General features: G+C 34.1%; 1 protein-coding gene across 1 annotated transcript in view; it reads right to left on the reverse strand.

Moving 5' to 3' along the window:
• Positions 1-5,148: 5,148 nt before the first annotated feature.
• LOC127838126 (uncharacterized) overlaps positions 5,149-21,620 on the reverse strand; it is a 138,237-nt gene continuing 121,765 nt past the window's right edge. Inside the window, exons 2-5 of the mRNA XM_052365699.1 lie at positions 16,787-16,848; positions 7,099-8,069; positions 5,803-6,405; positions 5,149-5,403 (exon numbers count right to left, since the gene is read on the reverse strand). Of these exons, the coding sequence (XP_052221659.1) occupies positions 5,149-5,403; positions 5,803-6,405; positions 7,099-7,149 (909 nt within the window). The 5' untranslated portion in view covers positions 7,150-8,069; positions 16,787-16,848. The remainder of the gene's footprint in view (positions 5,404-5,802; positions 6,406-7,098; positions 8,070-16,786; positions 16,849-21,620) is intronic.

Below are 21,620 nucleotides of genomic sequence, written 5' to 3' on the forward strand. Positions count from 1 at the left end.
ATTGTTCTTCTGCTAAAATGTCGTCTGCTGAATTTCTAAAATTAGCATTTTCTTCGATTTTTTTTCAAAGAATACTATCAGAATAGCAAACAGTTTGGATCCTGATGAGACGCCACGTTCTGTGGCGTCTCATCTGGATCCAAACACGTTCTGTGGCGTCTCATCTGGATCCAAACTGTTTGCAAAGGCCTTCAAAATTCGGTTCCCGCACTGAAAGAGTTAATGCATGTGCGTAGTGTCGTCCCAGATAAGGTATAATGTAGCCTTAAATGGTGACAACAAGGGCAACATTGCCCTAGATAGCCCACCATAGTTAAAGTTTTAAACAGTAGTGTCGTCCCAGATAAGGTATAATGTAGCCTTAAATGGTGACAACAAGGGCAACATTGCCTTAGATAGCTCACCATAGTAAAAGTTTTAAACAGTAGTGTCGTCCCAGATAAGGTATAATGTAGCCTTAAATGCTGACAACAATGGCAACATTGCCCTAGATAGCTCACCATAGTTAAAGTTTTAAACATAAATTGAGAGAAAACGTTATGTGATGATGCTACATCTGTATCTTTTCGGGAATTCGTTGATATCTCTCATTGCATGGTGCATAATATGGAAAAACAAACATGGAAGAGAATTACTATATGATGTGATTTTCTAAATATTTCACATCTGAACCTTGTCATTTCAAAGAAGTAAATGCTGAAGTTATTATGCTGATTAAGTATACTTTATCAAAAAAGAGTGTATACTTGTCACAAAATACGCAAATTTAAATGTCTGGGTTACAATATCAAATTTGATGATTATTAGATTTAAAATATTTGAGTTAGATAACGAAGAACATTCATTTGAACAAATTTAGATTATTCAAGGGCCATTAATGAAAAGTGCTTCGAGCGATCTTCCTGGTTATTGTCCTTTGTCAGAGATTTACTGCCCACAAATATTGTGTCCTAGTTTGATGATGATACGGGGAAAACCGAGTTGAATTACACTGAAAACAAGGTAAATTTGGCCAATGTTTATACTTCAATGGCCATAGTTCAGAAGCGTTTCATAATTATCAATCTGGGAAAAGATTATATTAGATTATCACAAAGTTTTATTATCATATCATATGCGCTGTTTGCGCAAGAGATTGGGAAAGGTTAACCCATTTATGCCTAGTGGACTCTCCCATCCTTCTAAATTGGATCAATTTATTTCCAAAAATTAGAGATGTCTAGTATATTTATTTCTATATTTAGACTATTTCTTACAGAAATTCCTTTAAGCAAACAGCGCAGACCCTGATGAGACGCCGCAGTATGCGGCGTCTCATCTGGGTCTACGCTGTTTGCAAAGGCCTTTTTTCTAGACGCTAGGCATAAATGGGTTAATATGATCATTTTTATAATTCAAGGGCCATTATTCAGAAGTGCTTACTGCAATCTTGCTGGTTATCAATCTTTGAAAGATATGTCAAGAAACATTATTACAGATAACTATGGATAACTAGTAAAAATACATTAGCTCTCAGCCTACGCATAAAGATTCCTTACTGGCGTTGTTGACAGAAACTTTACGTTGTTAAAACTGCTGACACTATTATTTCCCCGATTTTAATTAGGCTTATTTTTATAAACAGTTAACTGTCAATGACAAATGTATGATTTATATGAACCCATTTGTATTGTATTTCTCAAATGCTCATGGGTTCACCTTGACGGCGTCATCGTATGTATATTCAGGTACGTTTACTTACCGCACTCTCCAAAATCTGAAGTTCAAAATGTTCTAGCATTATAGGCGAATAATGATCATGGGATCGCAACAGGTCACACAGCAAATTAACATAGACATCATAGAGAAGACGATTATTAAAATTACACGTGTCGTATCGAGTGACAAACAAACAGGACAATTCAAATGAATAATGCCGAAATCAATTCGGGTTAGTATATTATAAATACAACATGTTGGTTTATTTTACGAAAACTATGCATTCTGATATGATTATCGTAACACGTGACCTGTTTTATTTCACTTCGCGATTTCGCTATGTATAAAATTTACTCCTAAAATTCAACTCGTAACTGTTTAATTCGAAACGCAGATAGATGTCTGTTGCTGTCCGTAGGGTGTTTAAATTACAGCATACATCTTTTATCTGTTGAACCGGTCATAATAAAAACTGAATATTACTTTTCTGAAGATCTTTTAGAAAGGTGTGTAAACTGTCAAGTAAATTTCATAAATGAACTGCAGTCAAATACTATTCGATTCTTAAAAATAATATTCTAAATACATCAAACCTTGAAACATAATTGGTTACAACATTAATTATACAAGAGTCATGTTGTGCTTTAATGGCTTTGTGGAGTTCAATTGCAAGACTTTACAACCTCTAAGAACCCGGAGCTAGTGCAATTTGTTCAACAATTGTGTTTGGCATAATTATTGGCATAAGCAACGGCAATTTATTTGTGTTTTAAACTGGTGGTAATCATAGAACGTAACGCACCAAGATTTCTCCCAGCAATGGTGTCACCAATCTTCTGCAAGTCGTCGATCAAGAACACGTGCTTGTGTGGAGCAAAGACGTATAATACCAGGATGGGAAACCAACCGCTTTCCCGTAAACATCTCGCGACGGGGTCACGTGGTTAGCTACCAGCGCGTACCTGTTAAAATGGCAGCGCGTGTATGGTAACCAATCCCGCTTTGCCGATGTCGGAAAAATAAGTTACTTAATGAATTATTTTCAGGCGATTATCACATTTTTGTTGTTAAAATGATTGTTTTAAGTTGAGATTGATTGTTACAAATACAATGTTAAACAAGTGTTAAACAGTGTAAACAAGTGGTTATCATCGGCGAAAATTTGCCGTTCAGTCTTTGATTAGACTGTATTTTATAGGTCTTTGATTCCACAAATATGTTCCATAGAGAAAGAGTTAAATTGCTTTAATGATAACAGGCATCGGGGACCATGTCAGTCGAGGGCGGGGCGTTATATAGTACCAAAATCCTAGTATTCAAAGGAGGGTCATTATTTCATATATTCTTTAACTATTCATACGATATGCATGCATACTCATTCATGCACTCTCAAACATTCATTTGTTTACTCATTCATTTATTGAAAAATACCCCCAATCAGAACAACCTCAAAACAAAGGAGTTCACTTTTATGTATATTCGCGTTCCTCACTGGTAAGTGGTTTTAACAGTAATTGTAATGATATTGTTATACCACCAAAACATCAGTCGAAGATATTCAAGGTAAATAGTAGTTGATAATTTCAAAGTCTTATTTGACAACGTATTGCTGTTGATGTTAGCTTAATTTAAGCATAATAATAAAACATGATTTAACGTCTGCATTTTGGAATCATAGACAGAACATTTAAGAGGCATCAATCAGATGGCTAATGCGGCAAATGAATAACAACGTAAAATAAATAAGTACATAAAGAATGTTTTAAGCAAAATAAACGTAAAGTAAATACTAGTAAGCCCGCTCTTCAAATGTCAATTGATATGAAGGTTCAATGAAAGTATCATCATATACGTATGTTGAATATTCGCGAAGATGATGTCTATTCGCTTACTTTGTCCATTTTCCCGGATTTACCAAACACGGACAGCATGACAACAAGTGGCAATAGAGGAAGCGTGCATGTTCTGGGTAGCAATTTGTTCGCACGTCTCTTAAACGCTGACCTAAGACCCCCAGTTCCAGATCAAACATGATATTCATGACAAAGATATAAAACAATATTAAATTCACATGTAAATAAATAAATACAGTTTTAAACATAAACTGAAACAATTATGCCTTCAAAGCAAAATGAGTAAAAAGGACAATTCTACAAAGTGTATTATTAAATTCAAAGCAAATTTGCGTAAATGATTTTCAAGCGGACGCAATATCTGCACCACATATACCGTTTAATCGAACACTATAATAATACATTTTCTTATACAATAAAATGATCATATTTAATATTTGGCACATACAAAGACAACAGTTGTGTAAGCCATACTGTTACAGCAGCAAGAACAAAACTATTACAATTCAGCAGTTACATATATAAAATCGTATCGCGACAGTAGCATTACAGGTTGACATATAAAGCAATATCTTAACTAAATAAATTTGCGGACGTTTGATCAACGAGTCTTTTCCAAAACACAAACCTTTTCAATAACAAAAACATATAATCAACTATTTAACCTTAAAATGAATATCGTCATGACGTACAAGCTACTATATAGCATGGACCTAGAGTGCATCGTTTTGTAATAGATCTATCGATAATTGTTTCCAAAAATACTTTCAATAAGGTACGAAACACATCTTTATACTTAATGGAGAAGTATTCGCGTGTTGTTCTGTTATATCGTCATACATATTAAACCTGCTTTCACATTAACTTAATGTTCAATGGGTTACAACTCGTACATGGACGCATGTCAAGCATAACACAAATATATATATAGATATATTTTAAGACCCTTGATAACATTCAACATGGGGATCTGACTGTACGTGAGCGCACCTATTTAACAATTATGTTATCAAAAAATGTGATCAAAGTTTTAAATCAGCAAATCATCATCATTTCGTCGCTTCATAGGCATCATAGGATTAATACAACAATTTTTAAACGTTTATATGAACAGTTTTCTTAACGACGATTACATTTCCATAGTATTCTTCCACACAATAAATAACAATCACCAACAGACGACAACCCCTTATCTATACATGTGTGTTACAGTTGCAAGTCAAATGGCTTTTGATAAGTGTATTTGTTTACATCATCATACTTGTCCATACATTACGATGATTATTTACTCGACCCCCTTCCATCATCATATTCATAATAACGTCCATACCAATCTCACTCTGACGTCTGCGTACCGCCTGCATAATAACATCCGTCTCTCTATCCATGCCGAGGGCCATTCTGTTCATGCATATCAGCCACAGCAACTCCATCTCTATCCAACAATTAATTACCAACAGACGATACCTCCTTACATCTATATATGTAAATTTCAAGTGCAAGTCAAATGGCTGTTGATATGTGTAATTGTTCTACATCAACATACTATCCCATACATTCTGTAGATTATTTACTCGACCCCCTTCCATAATCATCCTCATCCAAACCTCCCTAAAATCTCCTTCTGACGACTGTTTATTGCCTGTATAATAACATCCGTGTCTTCATCCATGCCGAGGGCCAATCTGTTCATGCATATCAGCTCCAGCATCTCATTCTCTATTTTCCTCCCGCTGAACCATCGTAGTGGCTCAGGGTGAGCTATGATGGCTTGTCGTATCTTCGGTAGTCGCAATATCATCCGGGGACCTTCGGTCATCATTTCATCAATAGTAGCTATCCAAGAACGTTTCTGCACATGATCCAGAGCACAGGCTGCCATTAGATTTCGCCCTGGGATCAAGAAATAAGGCAGCTCTTTCGTATCTATAGCAACTCTTAGCGCATATAATCCTTCATGAAGCCAGTGAAACAGACTTCTTTCATGAAACAATGAGTGCGGGTTATTTATTGCTATCCATAATACAATGTTTTTAACCGTGAACGATGTCACCTCCTTCTTTTGCGGTTTTAATATATCTTTCTTCACCATTTTTAATAGCACATATAATTTAACCTGAGTGTCGTTAAGATTATTTATCAGTACGTTTTCCCCGGTGTTAAAACACATTCTCCATTCAACATGTTCATAATCGCTTCCTTTAACCCCAACAGGAGAAACAAATGCTCCAAGTGATACAACCTCTCTTACGACGTCAGGTGATGGCCAATAGCGATGTCTTGCCGCCCATCTTGTTAGGATGCTGGGGCAGTAAAAATGGAGCGCATGCACGTAATCTACATCAAGAACACGTATTGTACGTGGCGTTGACGGTCCAGCACGCTCATGTTGTACTGTGCCTTCCCCCTGTTTAAGGTTTAACCACTGAGTAACATATAAGTCGCTGCTTAATAGTCCGCGACCAAATCCATCATCACACAAGGCGTTGTACACTACATCCGAAATATGTGTACCGCATCTCTCTAGTAGCAGTCTATAGTGTCCGGAGTAACTAATACGACTGCAGGATCTAAATATGGTTTTCTCCACAGGAACGCTACTTGAATCAACACCATCTTCTAAACAGATGACACTTTCTGGAACAATCAAGTGGTCTGTATCGCTCTCCAGATAGCTGGTCAGACCCTCAGCCTTGCTACCCGTGGTGATATACGTTACAATACCACGCGCCTTTGCAGTACTATGCCTGGCCCAAGCCTTGTATGCTTCTATCCGAGCCTGTCGGATGTGAGGGCCATAACCCAGAACATTCATTACAGTAGAAGTCTCAGCAGAGGCTTGTTCATTTTGAAACTGAAATTAGATTAAATTATTTCTATACAAAGTGATATACATGTGTAGCGAATATCAGGCTACTATCACATGTAAGTGAGGCTTAGAAACATAATAACGACGAGCCTTGCCAACCCAATCTTTTAATGGTGCAGAGTAGAAATAATAATACAATATTACGACTGTTCATTCCTTTAGCGGGAATGAATTGGCAGTTTGATGACATATTACTCAAGACGTCATAAAATCTTGGGCTCATCATTTGTAAAATGCGATTTGTTTGTTTATCTAGCTTTTTCCCTTAAAATATATACATATTCGTATCGAAGTGTTTGTGTTGTTGAATGTGATTCGATATAACCGAACATGATCACATACCTGTTCAAGAGTAATATAACGAATGTCCAAACTGACTGATATAAACTCCTAATGATTCATATCAGCGTAAGTGTATGTTAAAAAACGAAATGAAATCGTATGTTTCCGTCTTCGAGGCTATGTATGTCCAACAAAATAATTTGAATAAAATTAACATTGTGTGATGCGATAAAAAGTAGTCAGCAATAACATAATCATAAGTTTAAAATATGATCAACAATCATAAGTGCAATATATAAACCATAGACTGTGTTTATATATCAATACAATTAATCATCGTTTTAATGGAAACAAACTGGACCGTCTTACCCAAGCGTGACTGCTGGACACACTTACCTGTTTAGGGACCTCTCCTGGTTCATCACGGCTGATGCCTTGGTCAGCCATTGACACAGTTATGCAGTTAGATACAAGAAACAATATTACAGATGAGTTTATATCATTATGGAATGTTAATATGTCAATGGTATACTTACACTTATATAAGCAACACAAACATATTTTCCTTATAGTAAATCAGGAGTTATTAATTGTACAAAAACGTTCATAAAAATCATATAAAAATATAAGCATATCTGCATTCATATTATTGCAACAAGTGTGCAATACAGGAAAATTGCAGCTATAACGGCTGGTAATATTTTATTGCAAAGTGCGAGTGTGTATTAAAACGCTCGTTTTAAAACTGCGTTTGATCTTTAACAATGTATAACTACAATAATAAACATGTACTTTTTGTAATATTTCCTGTTAAACTTATGGAGAAACTAACGCGTCCAATAAAAACTGTAGATTTCTTTGACTGCATATGTCTTTAATGCACTTGTTTATCATTTCATGTTAAAGGTTTCGATTTCAATTAATTGTATGTAAAGTTAACGAATGCAATTATTTAATCATCGTCAAATGCTAAACACTACGGATTCTGGAAAGTGCAATCGATAATCTCGCCCTTCTTTCATCAAGAGCGACACACGACACACGAAGCGATACACGATATTTTGCGCGACAGTCGTGGCGACGAACTATATATTTAACATGATATATCGCCTTTTGGGCAACCTACACATTGTCACGCAATACATCGTGTATCGTGTGTCGCCCTTGAGGAAGGAAGGGCGAGATTATAGATCGCACTATCGGGATTCCGTAAAATAAACTGAAAGGAAATAATATACCGCCTCCTCGGCCTGGCGATTAGAGTTAGTTTTTGAGCCGTTTCGGCATGACTTTAACTGATCAGGCCGGTAGTTTACCTAGTAGCTTTTTTACAATGCCTTCTTGCATACGTCCATGAATATAGGATACTGAAAGTTAAAAATCATCTTCATAGACGATAAATAAAAACACAATAAAACTGTACCAGCAGGAGAGAAACTTAACAGAAAGACAGACTCTTTTATCAATTGCCAAACAATAAATTAACCCAACAATGTGCAAACTGATTATGTGAAATTCGTTTTAACCGGGGATGAATGTCACAATTAACACATGATCTTACCCCAAAGTTATAATGTCTTTAAAATCAATAAGAAAAAAAGTTGAATATATGACGATATGCTGTGTTAAAATTTTCTTATTGTGTGATGACGTATTGCTGGTAACCTTTTCCAGAAAAGTTTGCGGAAAATCACACATGTTTCTAGTCACTACCAATTCGCAAAAAGGTTCGTGCATTGATACGGGATAGTGTCATTAAATTGAACTGTATCCGTGAAAGTGATAAGACCCCTGAAGAAACATCGCGTGCGTGCACAGCTGGCTGGAAGAAGATCCTTCTCGTGACAATCAGGAACTGTGCGAAAGCGCGAAAATAATATTTAGATATTAAAACACTGGTACAGTCACCTTGTTTGTATAAGTACACCCGAACGGCTGACATTTATTGCTTAGCTTTATATGATAATTACTCTTAACCTCAGAAGGAACCCATTAGCAGCAATCGCAACGGGTTGATAACACCTATTTTCCCCTTTAAGTTAGTGTATCGGTTAGACAGAAAGGAAAGGGGCGTGACGAACGCAAGGACTCGGATAATGATGGTATTAGATTGGTAAAATTATTATAGTAGAACTGGTTTTAAAATAGGTCAAGCAATATCAAGTTTATATGAAATACAGATTGCTAAATACAACAATATAAGCCTATTGTATAAACAATGATAACTCGTATGAAGCAGATAACCTTGACACAACTATTAGGTTTGGTTATTTTTTACGAAAAGCGATTACACAAACACTTAAAACCGAACATGTTGTAGCTAGACAATGTTTTGGATCTGGTATATAAAGGTTAATGTTACTGTTATATAGGTTACTGTTGTTTACAGTCAGAACATTCCATATATATGCTGCTATTGATGATGATGATAGTTATGCTCAGGTTGATGATAAAGATGATGACGACGACGACGATAATGGTGATTATGATAACGATGGCTACATTGGTAAAACATAACATTAGATTTTGCTCTTAAGCTTTCCAAGTTCATATACCATGCTGAAAAAAACCAAACGTAAGTAGCTCAATATTCAACGATTATGTACCCGGGGTACATTGTAGTATACTTCTGAAGAGTAACCGGGGTACGTTTAAATAGTACCTGAGTCGAGTCGACAACGAAAAGTAAGCCTTTATAAATAAAGCTGGTGAAAATCAACGCAGATAATCTTGCATTTATGTAAATGTCGTTTAAATGTCTATTGAGCTATATTAATTCTGAATTCGTACTGTTCGTATTCGGCGATTAATAAAAAGACCCAAATCTGGTCGCTACTAAAAAGACATAGGAAGATTTATTTACAACAGTGTTTGCATTATTTGACCATTTTTCCCCATGAATATTTCCTCTCTGAAAAGCAACTTAATAATTGCTAAGTGCTTTAATTATTTTGCTCGGATGAATGCGAAGTTAGGTCGAGTCGGCCTTAACCGATAACAGCGCTAGTCCATAACTTTAATTTAATGTTTATGTTTATAATTAACAATACTCACATTAACATTTTGCTGCCCCGTTTCTGCCCTTTCTCTTACCAGTGAAACAAGAATGTCAATTACAAAATCCAAAGTACTCGCAATACAACAATCACATTATGATGTCGTGCTTGGATGTTTTATTTGTTTACATTTACGTTTGATATAAATTTGAATAATTAAACATATTAAATTTTACACATATGTTAGTAGGATCAACCTTCCACGACACATAAACACTGTCACGGGACCAGTTTCTATGTACTATAATGATTTCCTTTCTTTTCAGTACTACACAATACCATCCACAAAACAAGTGGAAACATTAGAATCTGTTCATTACCAATTACGAAGAACACTTATCCAATTCGGTTTAAGGTTCATGTAGAGGCTTCATTTTGAAAAATGTGGGACCCCAAGCCTTGAACTCAAATTTGATTAAGAAAGAGTGCCACACTGAAAATGTATACATATATGCTTTAAAGGATGTTTTTCCTTCAAACTGCTACCAATTTTGTACATCAACGTATCAAACCATCCACAAAATCAATCAAAATACAAAGCGATTTTAACACTAAAATATACATTATGTTCAAAAATCTGAATCATGTTTATTCCACGTATTACGGCGGAAAATTATATAACTAGTGAATAATATCGACATTGACGAGGGCAAGTTACGCTTAAATAGTAAACAAAGTTTACATATCTAGAAATATCAAAACTCGAACACATGTCATTTCATCACCATGGGGGCAGCCATTTGTAAATTCATAAAATAGAAAGAAACATGCTAAAAACTCACTCATCGCCTAATTGACATTCAAAACGGTTGACGATGCCAAATGCATTGGATTGTAATCTTTCCGTTGATGTTTGCAAACTGCACGATCAGACCTCATAAACACTCAAAAGAATAACTATGTAAGAAGCATTTCACCAATGTTTACAATTGTTGTCGAATCACCATACTTATATTATTGCGCATAAAATAATACGCTTACAGACTGACAGAAAGATCGATACGTAACTCCGTTAAATTCATCACGGTATACTATTCTATTGATAATATATAATAACACATCGCTTTAACAATCTAAAAGGATAAATAATTCTTTTTAAAAAAGTTTTTAATAACGAAAGTGAAAACAACGGAAGTTAGATGGATATTCTGTGAGATGCACTTCGGCTCCAGAAAAACAATACAAATAAACTAAAAACGACATGTGGGGGACAATTTTCAGCTGGAAAATATTTGAAATAGGGTAAGTGATGATATCTTTACGTGGTCATTTCTGTTATTGAGTGCGATCTCATGCTGATTAATGTTAATAGTTGTTTTACTAGTTGCGAACCAACTGTCAAAATAAGTTTATGTTTTCTCAGGTATGTGTATACACATACCCGGTTTTCTCACCACTGAACGTGGTTTCGACCGATTTGTTTTGCACGTTTTTCTACGAAGCACAGCGAGGGCCACGCTTTCAAAATGGGTAGAAGGAATCGAAATATAAAGTCAATCGGTTTGCCAATTTCTTTATATGCCTTTACAATTTTATATGTCGTCTGCAATCTATATTAATTTGAGATGGTTTAAATATGCAATTTGATTGAGAGGTAAATAACAAAATTGTTAAGCCTTTGAAAAAGAATTGTGACTCTTATTATCCACCATACCTGGATTTTTAAAAAGTAGTTACGTTTTAGTTATTTTTAGAACTTTGTTTAGGAAATTTATCCAAAATAGGCAGCTGAATTAAAACTCATTTGTTGTTTTATGACAATAATTTTCATTGAAATGTTGCTAACTTGACCTTGTATATGTATATAGCTTTGTATTTATTCAACTTAAGGTAGTGGATATCCTTCCTAACTTTAGATTGAGATTTTGTAAATTAGTGTAAAAATGTATTGGTTTTAAACCAAAATATGAATAAAGAACACAAATATTGAATGTCAAAAATGTGTTTATGTTATTCTATCCGTCTTTAGCTTTAAAATGATATATTGTTTGACCATATTGTACCACATTGAATGAAGAAAAACCAAAGCGAATTTTTAATGAATTTTATCCCCCCCCCCATGAACCTTAAACTTATGAATTCATGTGACCGTTTATCAAGTTTACTGACAACGTACGATAAAGTGATTTGATTGGGAGGATAATAGTTGAAAGTTTGATAGCAATATCGGTTATCATAAGTAGAAGATTATATTAACACTGATAAATTAGAGATATAACAAGATATATTATATTCCAGTTAAATTCTAAGTAAGAAACTTAGTGCGCGCATTATGTGCGATAAAATATGAACAACCTCGTTACAAGTACCCAGACCGGATAATATATTCAGAGTTTTATTTAACTAACACGCATTACATTTGTGTTATTTGTATGCTTATCTCACTTCAATATTACACACAAATCGTTTTAGTGATGTCATAAATTTCAAGTCATTGTATTTGAGAAAGAGAAATGAACACGATTTTGTAAATTAAGTTAGACTGCCTAAATATCTTAACAAGCCGTTAAGACAGGATACAAGATAATGAGCGAATGTTAAATAGAAATCAATCCGCAAATTGTTGATTTCGTCCATTCCCGATATTAACTATTACCTTACTGCTGCTTTTCAGTTTCAATATATTCCGAGGTGTTTGTCTTCAAAAATGGATTGGGTTCAGAGTTTGGTGTTTTTTTGTTATGGTTTTAAATGAATATGTTTTTTCCCTTGGACTGTTATCGTTTAAAGCAACACACCTTGAAATGAAATACATGTTAATCAATACATTTAGATGCAATTTGAAAGCTTGCAAAATTCTCAAAATCTATAGCCTAGTTAGCAAGTAATTTATTATTTTTCTAAATTTTAAAACCGAAAGTAGGATTTCTATGCGTATACGCCCATTTCGTCAAACGCGATCATTTATAAGTTTTAAAGCGCAAACAAATACGGATTTCTACCTTGTAACCACCAGATATATTCTCATTGGCATAAATACAATTAAATCTTTAGCCTAGTTAGCAAGTAATTATACATTTTTTTCAAACGGTGCCGCTTTTTAAACCGAAAGTAGGATTTCAAGACGTATAAGTCCATTTTAACAAACGCGATTATTTTTAAGTTTTAAAGCGCCAAAAGACGGATTTCTACCTTGTAACCACCCGATATATTCTAATTGGCATGGATAAATTATGTTTTCCAATTATACTTTTCATTTCAAGTTGTGTGGCTTTAAGGCCGACTCGACCTAACTTCGCTCCATCCAAGCAAAATAATTTAAGCATTTAGCAATTATTAATTTGATTTTCAGAGAGTAAATATTCGTGGGAAAAATAGTCAAATAATACAAACACTGTTGGAAATAAATCTTCCTATGTCTTTTTAGTAGCGACCAGATTTGGGTCTTTTTATTAAGCGCCGAATACGAACAGTACGAATTCATAATTAATATAGCTGAATTGACATTTAAACTACATGTGCTTATACCTAAATGCAAGGTTATCTTTTCGCGCTATCGCACAGTTCCTGATTGTCACGAGAAGGATCTTCTTTCAGTAAGCTGTAAACGCACGCGTCTATGTTTCGTACGTGATTATTATATAATTCTATGTTCATTGAGGTTTTCATCATTTCTATTTGATTTAATGGGTGACGTGATCTTCATTTACGTACGATAAGTTATTTAGTTCTTAGTAATTAACAGTTCCATTCATTCTTCGATTTATGGTCTTAACGAATATTGTTTCTGCCATATTTCAATTTCAATTAGTATTAAATGTTACCATTCTTTGACTTCTGAGAATGCGCGTTAAGCGCTAGCATTCTTTGATTTATGATAAGTGTAAATAATTCAAGTCGGTAGTGTCAACAGCCCATTTTATTCTCTGAAAGAATATCCAAAAAATACAGTGATAATTTATTAAAAGATAAATATTTGCACGCACAAATATCATTTATGATATATACGTACATATGTAACGATATTGATTCTTATTATATATTAATAAATCACACCGAATATTATTCATTTTCACTCACAGTTTTCAGACATTAACATTGTTATATCAAATCATAAAATAAAGAAATTATTTATTTATGAGAAAACAGTACTATTAGTTTTACTTATGTGATACTTATAAAATAGAAATTATCATAAATACACAATATATATTTATTCGGATATTGTGCAGCCAAACAACTTTCCTAAATACTCTACATTGAATGTAACTGAAACAAATTAAAGTAGCAAGCAATAATTTAAGTATGAATATATTTATTTGTAGCAAACAATAATTTAGGTTTGAAAATGAATAAGTAATAACATCTCACCTAAAAGAATATCCAGAAAATACAGTGCTTGAATCGCGCACGGTATTTCCTTAAATTTTCTTTCAGTGGCAACTTTCTGAAATTTGATCAGACTTTTCCAAATACGTATTTCACGTGACCCCACGTGGTCTCACGTGATACGCTTATTCACCTACTTTTTATATTAGTTCGGGTCAAAACTGTTAACCCTTAGTCATGGAACTTTCTCGAAGCTTCGACTGTGCACTTTTATGTTCCAAATTTGGGAAACAATTTAGATTGGAATGTGCTACTCGCTCTCTTAGCTTACTAAGCTGTTTTCTTATAGTTCAAGATAGTTTTCAACATGTAAAAATTTGTAGCTCACCTAGCACAAAAATATACCTATGTAGTGTTGTGAAACCGGGGCTTAATGCGTGATATTGACTGCACAATGCCTTACATAAAATTTAGCATTTCTAACATTATGCAATAGTTATTTTAAACAATATACAATGGTAATTTTAAAATTTTGTTAATTGAAATTAATTAAAACTTTATTAATTAGGATTAATTAAAATGATTACATAAGTTAAAATGAAAATTTAGATATTACAAATATTTAATAAGATTATGATTTTAATTGGATTACAAATGTTTCTTAAGGGGTGTTATCACGTTCAGCGATACAGTTCAATTTAATGACACCATCTGTATCAAAACATGAACCTGTATGTGATTTGCTAGTGACTAGAAGCATGTGTGCTTTTCCGCAAACTTTTTGAATGATCATTGCCATTTTAAATTTTTAAAAGAGCATTAGGTTTAGAACATTTAAAATGAAATTCTCAACTATCAATGACATACCAAGAGACTAGACTGTTTGACACATACTTAGAATGGAAATGTTTAAAGATATATTGTGAAAGGTATGCATATATGTACCAATATTCCAAATAAAATCAACATTTGTTCAACGTTAAACCAAACATTCAATTCCCAAACAATATCAATATTTCAATTAAGCTAATACGTCTGATAAACAACTAACTTGCAATTTGGTAAAGCCTACAAGGACACTTTTAATGTCACGCTTAAATTAAAACAAACTATTTCTGCAAATACTTTATAATTGCCAAACTATAACAATACTGAAAAGTTTCATAATTTTACTACTATTCAAAAGAAATGCAAGTAGACAATATTACAAATTAACTACAGCATGTCGATTTTAATTTGTAATTGAACCTTAAGGTCAATGAATGAAATCTCTCGGTAAAGAAAACATATTGCATAACTATTAAAACCGTAAACTGAAAATTATTATTACAAAAATGAACTTCGCTACAAACGTTTCATAAAAACCAACAGAAAATTATCATGTTTAAAATTAATACAATATTCTCAATGACTGGAGTAACACCGAACTGAAATACAGAACGTGTTACGTACTGTTTACATTTGATACCAAAGGAACTTTTTTTGTACACATACGCACACGTAACAAATAGTGCACCATAAATATTAAAATAAATTAATGAAATAAGTTGATAAATATTAAAATAAATTAATAAAATAAGTTAATATAATAGACTTACTTAGTAAGTCCAATCGCACATTTTAAGATAACACATTTACATTAACACATCCACAAACAAAACATCTACAAAGAACAGTATCGGAAATAACTGGCGACGAAATTTATATTGTAAAGTACACATGTCACGTGGTGTGTACCAAACGTCACATAAACACAGCACTGAAACACGCATATTTCTCTTACTAGAATGTGCAGTGTTGATACACAAATCCGCGCGAGCTGTAATGTATATTCTAGCATATAATGTCATGGATGCCTTTCAAGTGCAGCAGAAGGTCAATATGCACAGCAGCTCTCATTTAGAGGTTCAAGGGAATACAAAATTTCATATTTTGGGCACAAAATAAGTACGTTTGACTAATTTTATGGTGGCAATCTGATCAAAATGGGAGTTCCTAACCGAGCCAATTAAACAAATGCTCATTTTTTTGAGGGGGAGAGGGGATAGACTGGAAGGCAAGGTTAATATGAACAAGATACATATATATATATATAGAGGCAAGCATTATTAAGCTTAGAAATGAGGTTCCATGTAGTATCAGGGGCAGAAAGGCAGCTACGAGCAATGAAGGCTTCTTCTTCTAAGGACACAGCTTTCCGCAGAATTCTCAACACAACAAATATTGATCCATGTCACCTTTGTATGCAAAAGACAAGTGAATAAGGTCAATATACTTCCCTTAAATCACTAAATGAGACAAGCATGTACCAAATAGAAAACATAACTTGTTGCTGAAAGTGACACATTTTAGCAAAAAGATCCCTCTAAGGTAAATGATGAAGGGGACACGTGCTACAACAATCCTATGTTTAACTCGGACGCGACATCCTTTCAAGACGGAACCATGACTGTAAGCATATTGTAAGAAAACAATACCAAACACAAGCTAATTGTAGGGTTACAAGTAGCATATCAACTCAGCTGTACTGCATGCATGCTCGGGAACAAGGATAAACCCGTTCAGTGCCAACGTCCACTGACAACAAAGCACAAACTTTACGTGTGAGGACGCGGAACTATCGATACAAACTGCATGGGGAAGTGCACGACGGCAAGGGTTTGAGTGACCACAAACCTGATTATGACATTATTTCACACCTTAAGCCGCATGAATATGCTTATTTTCTTGTGTACATGATAATTATTTAGTAGTGTTACCTGTTTTGCCATCAACAACCCTTATCCAGTGGCCCTCGGCTTAGTCGCAGACATTCCTCTACCTGAAAAAGTCAAAATTCCGAATAGAAATAGATATAAAATGAAAAACAAACATGCATTTATGTATATTAAGTGTATTTCTATGAATATTATGAAGTGATAAAGCTTGTTATATTCATGATTGTACTAAACATGAATGCTGGCTCAGGTAAGCATCTGCTGCACTGTCCATACTGTAAAAATGTCTGCCATTCCATGTTGGTGAAATGGGGCTCTGTTTGAATGTTCATGCTTTACGCACAAGCTATTGATGCGTTACTGGATCACGAAGTCCCTGGCGTTGAATTCTGACTTCATGTAGCACATTAACACTACACAGTCAACCAATATGCCTTTGAAATTAAGTTTGAAAGCAATTTGGCCATGATTCGGCTATGTAAGGGTGGGCGTCCACTTGAAAAACGAATATTTCACATCAAATTATCTGAATTCATGCATTTATTGCACTTATTTCCTTCTCTTTTGCTAAGAAATGACCAAAAAATCAGCTGTCCCAGTCATATTTTGCACTTGCAGATGGTATTTCATTTTTACCTAAAGTTAGTTAAGTTCGCAATATACCAAAACATTTTCTACACATATTCAATGTAAAAGCAATAACTTTAACCAAAAATAAAGTCAAACTTTTCCGCATAGAGACCCTCATAATCATACCTTTTCTCGAAGAGCATTCCGAGCCGAATTGATTTAAGCAATAAAAAAGATAGGTCACGCGGTATGCAAGAAAGAACTCGTCACGAATCAAAAGTCACTGTTTTACGGCCATCTATTTACCGGCTTCTATCCAGTTCATGAGGGTTTCCCGCCATCTGTCAAAGTCTTATGTAGTCTCCAATCTGCAGATAAAAGAGTGAATTTCTAGTAAACAACAATGTTTTCCCTGCCACATGCTCACAGAAATATTCTTAAATAAAGTCATGGCAAGTGACCCTACAGAGAACCGTGTCTTCAAATAAATGATGATCATGTTTTTAGAGAGTATAGCATTGCACTCCAAAAAGATTTAGTATATTGTAAGCTAAAGGAGAAATAAATTCTGATTAAAATGTGTTTTTCTTGCATATTATTATCTTCCTATTCATATTGCACCAATATATTAAGTTTGGCTGGATTATCTGGCCATTTGGCCATTTTATATCATATTTTCACATGCGGATGTTTTCTGTCCGAAGAAGGCGATTTTAGGCCTGTTAAAGCCTAATTTTCCCATTAAGATTTAAAGCTGTTGTGTTCAATACCTGCAACAAAATACCAAAACAAACCCAATGGACAGGCACGTGGGGCTTATGCGGGGTGGGGAAAAATGACTTTGCTAGATATTTTCACTCTAAGCATATTTGATAATGTATTTTTTGTGTGTTTTTTTTATCACCCCAAAAATGTCAATTTCAAAACCAAAAAAATCCAATTTCATCCAAGAAAATAAACAAGTTAGCAAAAATGAGAGATCAAAGATACTTTGAAGTGTAGAAATCAATAAGCTTCCAATAACTTGTTGTTTCGCACCAATAAAAGTGTGAAATCTTGAAAGCGCGTTGTCGCTCGGAGCCCATTTATTTACCAGACCATCAATGATATATTCTAGCATATAATGTCATAGATGCCTTCAAGTGCAGCAGAAGGTCAATATGCACAGCCAGCTCTCATTTAGAGGTTCAAGAGAAAACACAATTTCATATTTTGGGCACATAGCAAAACTAATTCGAAATCATGGAGGATATACAAATTACAAATGCAATTCCTAATGGCAATAAGTAAGTTTTCAATCCTTATTGTCTTTCTGAGTTGTATTTTAAACAACGGTAGTGGATCCAGTACGGCTAGAAGGTGATTCAGGTAAATTTTGCATAATTTCGCGACCTGTCAAATTGTGTCCCTGCATAATATATTGCCTTGAAAGCATATGTTATATACTATGTTTAAATGCTCTCTTGTGATGCAAGGAACCTCAGGGCCCAGTGAGAGAATCTTCTCCACAGCAGGAGACCCTGTCAGTGCTCATAGGGCTTGCCTTGTTGCAATAATTCAACTCTCAGCTTAATAACCCAATGGTTAGCTGAGAGTTGCAATGCGCCGTCTCTTGCATATGGGTGCAAAATTTAATCAACTATGCAATGGTTAAGGAACACTGAAACTGCAAGATCTTATCAAAGTTTACCAGTCTAAACCACAAACTCATACGAATGGTACCATTAAAACAATAAATAATTGCTTTTTATTGACTTAGTTTTGCTTTCGTACGCTGTATCCGCCATATTAGAAATTGACCCAATATTGGTTAGGTCGCAGTACACCAATATTTTGCACATCGTGTTATGTGTTGGAGCCTACAAAGTCGATAACGATATGGTATTCGATACAGAATACACTGTTTCAAATTTAAACATAAAACATGTCAGCGAGGAAAGTGTGTTGAAACATCGTCGTGTTTTTATAGGGTGCGTGCAAAGGATTACATCCGTAGGTTGCCATTCAGGTTAATTTAACATGTTCATGAAGTTTATTCATTATTTTCCTCAATTTGTCTCGAACGACGTCTGTTTAGTGAAGCGCACGGATTCTCTGTGCTGAACTGCACCCATGTTTATGAAGGGGTGCATATGGACTGACAGAGCAGCCATAGCAAAAATTATCAAAGGCTCTGGCAGTCCGTTTATATGGACTAAGGACTTGCCTGGACCCGGGCAATGTTGATATGTTATTTTTTGTGAAAACAAACATCAAACTTATGAACAGTGAAAAGTGTATTTTAACAAACAAACTATTAAGTGAATAAGTGTTACGGTTTCGTTTTATTTGGACATCGCTACAATGTTAAACGAGAAATGGATTATGTTTTTTGTTAATAAATGTTTAATGTATTTTAGTCAATTTATACTTCTAAAACATTGATTACATTAATTTAGACAGAAAATTCTAATTTTCTCTTATTTGAGGGATCCGGATCCGAAAGAGTGCAAGAACCCATATTTGGATTCGGATTCGCATACGAACAAATTTTTTGGAATCGTTGCAGCCCTACCATTTGGTATGGGGTTAGCCTCTAGATAACCTGGCTCAAAGATCTATAAATAAATAGTCTATTTATAGATAAAGCAGGGAAAGGGATTAAGCTACGGTATCTTGATCTTCTCGATTATTTATTAAAAATAATTATTAAAGAAAAACGCTTTTTTAGGTCTTAAACCAATTAAGAATGGAAATATTGGTTATAAATTTATATTTTATTCAATGAATTCAGAACATTTTAAGATTAAATATATTGCACACTGATAATAAATAGATTAATAATTTTGAAAACACTAGGGCTTTGTTTGTAGTTTAATTATATAACAGTATGAAATACCCCCAAAAAAATCAATAATTGTAAACAGAACAGGGTTTCATTCAATTATTTATTTATGTATTAATGTATTTTATTATGTATTAATGTATTTTTTATGTATGTATTTATTTATTCATTCAGTCATGCGTTCATTCATGCGTTTATTCATTCGTTCATGTATTTCTTTCTTTCTTTATTTATTCATCTATTTATTTATCTATCTATCTATTTATCTATTCATTCCGTTTTTGCGTACGTGAGCTTATTCATTGGTTTCTTGGTTGGTTCGTTCGTTCGTAATTACTTTCAGTCAGTCAGCAAGCGAGCGAGCGAGCCGGCCTGTCGGTCGTGCAGTCGTTTTTTTTTCGTTCGTTCATGCGTCCGTCCGTTTGTTTGTTCGTTCGTTCGTTTGTGCGTTAGAGCTTTTCTGCGTTCATCATCATCATCATCTTCTTCTCTTCTGCATCATAATCATCATCCTCCTCCTCCTCCTTCACATCCTCATCATCAACATCATCATTTTTATTTTTTTCATTTCTTTATTTATGTTGTATTATTTGTACTGTTTTATATTAAATGCATATTATGTAAATGCTGCCACGTTAGAATAAAATAAATGTTGAATAAAGTTACAAAATCGATTGGTGATATCGTCACATAGCAGGAGGACTGGGTGCCTTGGGTACTTTAAGACATCTCATGCCGAAAGGGTGATTGATGTCGGTGTGTCATGCTACATTGTCCTGTTTATTGGACCCTTAATGTGATAAAGCCGCTTTTAATAATGGTGATAACTGTACTTTATATTGCTAAACAATACGAGACTGCGAAAACAAATGCCACAGGTTATTTATTTGACTCTTTCTTGGTTTCAATTTATATTAAAAGTATATTGATTACCTTAAGTGTGACTGTCTTTAGTTTGAAAAATTAATACGAAATTACATAAAAAAAAGTTGTTAATTTACCAATTGACTATTTTACCTGTGTTCATTTTGTATGAAACTACGATAATGGTAGCAAGAAATATCCTTTTTTAAAGATGCGCGATGCATATCCCGATCGTGAAAATTAAGGTTGAAATAAAACGTTTATATTTAAATTACTGATTTTTTATGTTTTAAGTCGCATATTAAACACATCAAATGTTGTATGTAGTGTATTGTATATTTACGTAAGACAGTTTGAAGTTATGCTGATATAATGTATAAATCAATAAAAAGGGCATGTCACATTTCCCGTGCACTTGTTTACACTTATTGTAGTATTTGCCGGGAAAGAAAACCATACAGGAATTATCAAGTAAATGAATGTAAACGCGTAATCAAACTGCACACTTGTGTGCTTTCATGTAACTTGAACTACATTTAGCACTGTTATATGCGTCCTCATATGGCATATTATGTATGTAGCATACGCCTGTTCTCAACGATTGAACTATATGGTATT

This window comes from Dreissena polymorpha, chromosome 7 (assembly GCF_020536995.1).
Source record: "Dreissena polymorpha isolate Duluth1 chromosome 7, UMN_Dpol_1.0, whole genome shotgun sequence".
Taxonomy (NCBI): Eukaryota; Metazoa; Mollusca; class Bivalvia; order Myida; family Dreissenidae; genus Dreissena; species Dreissena polymorpha.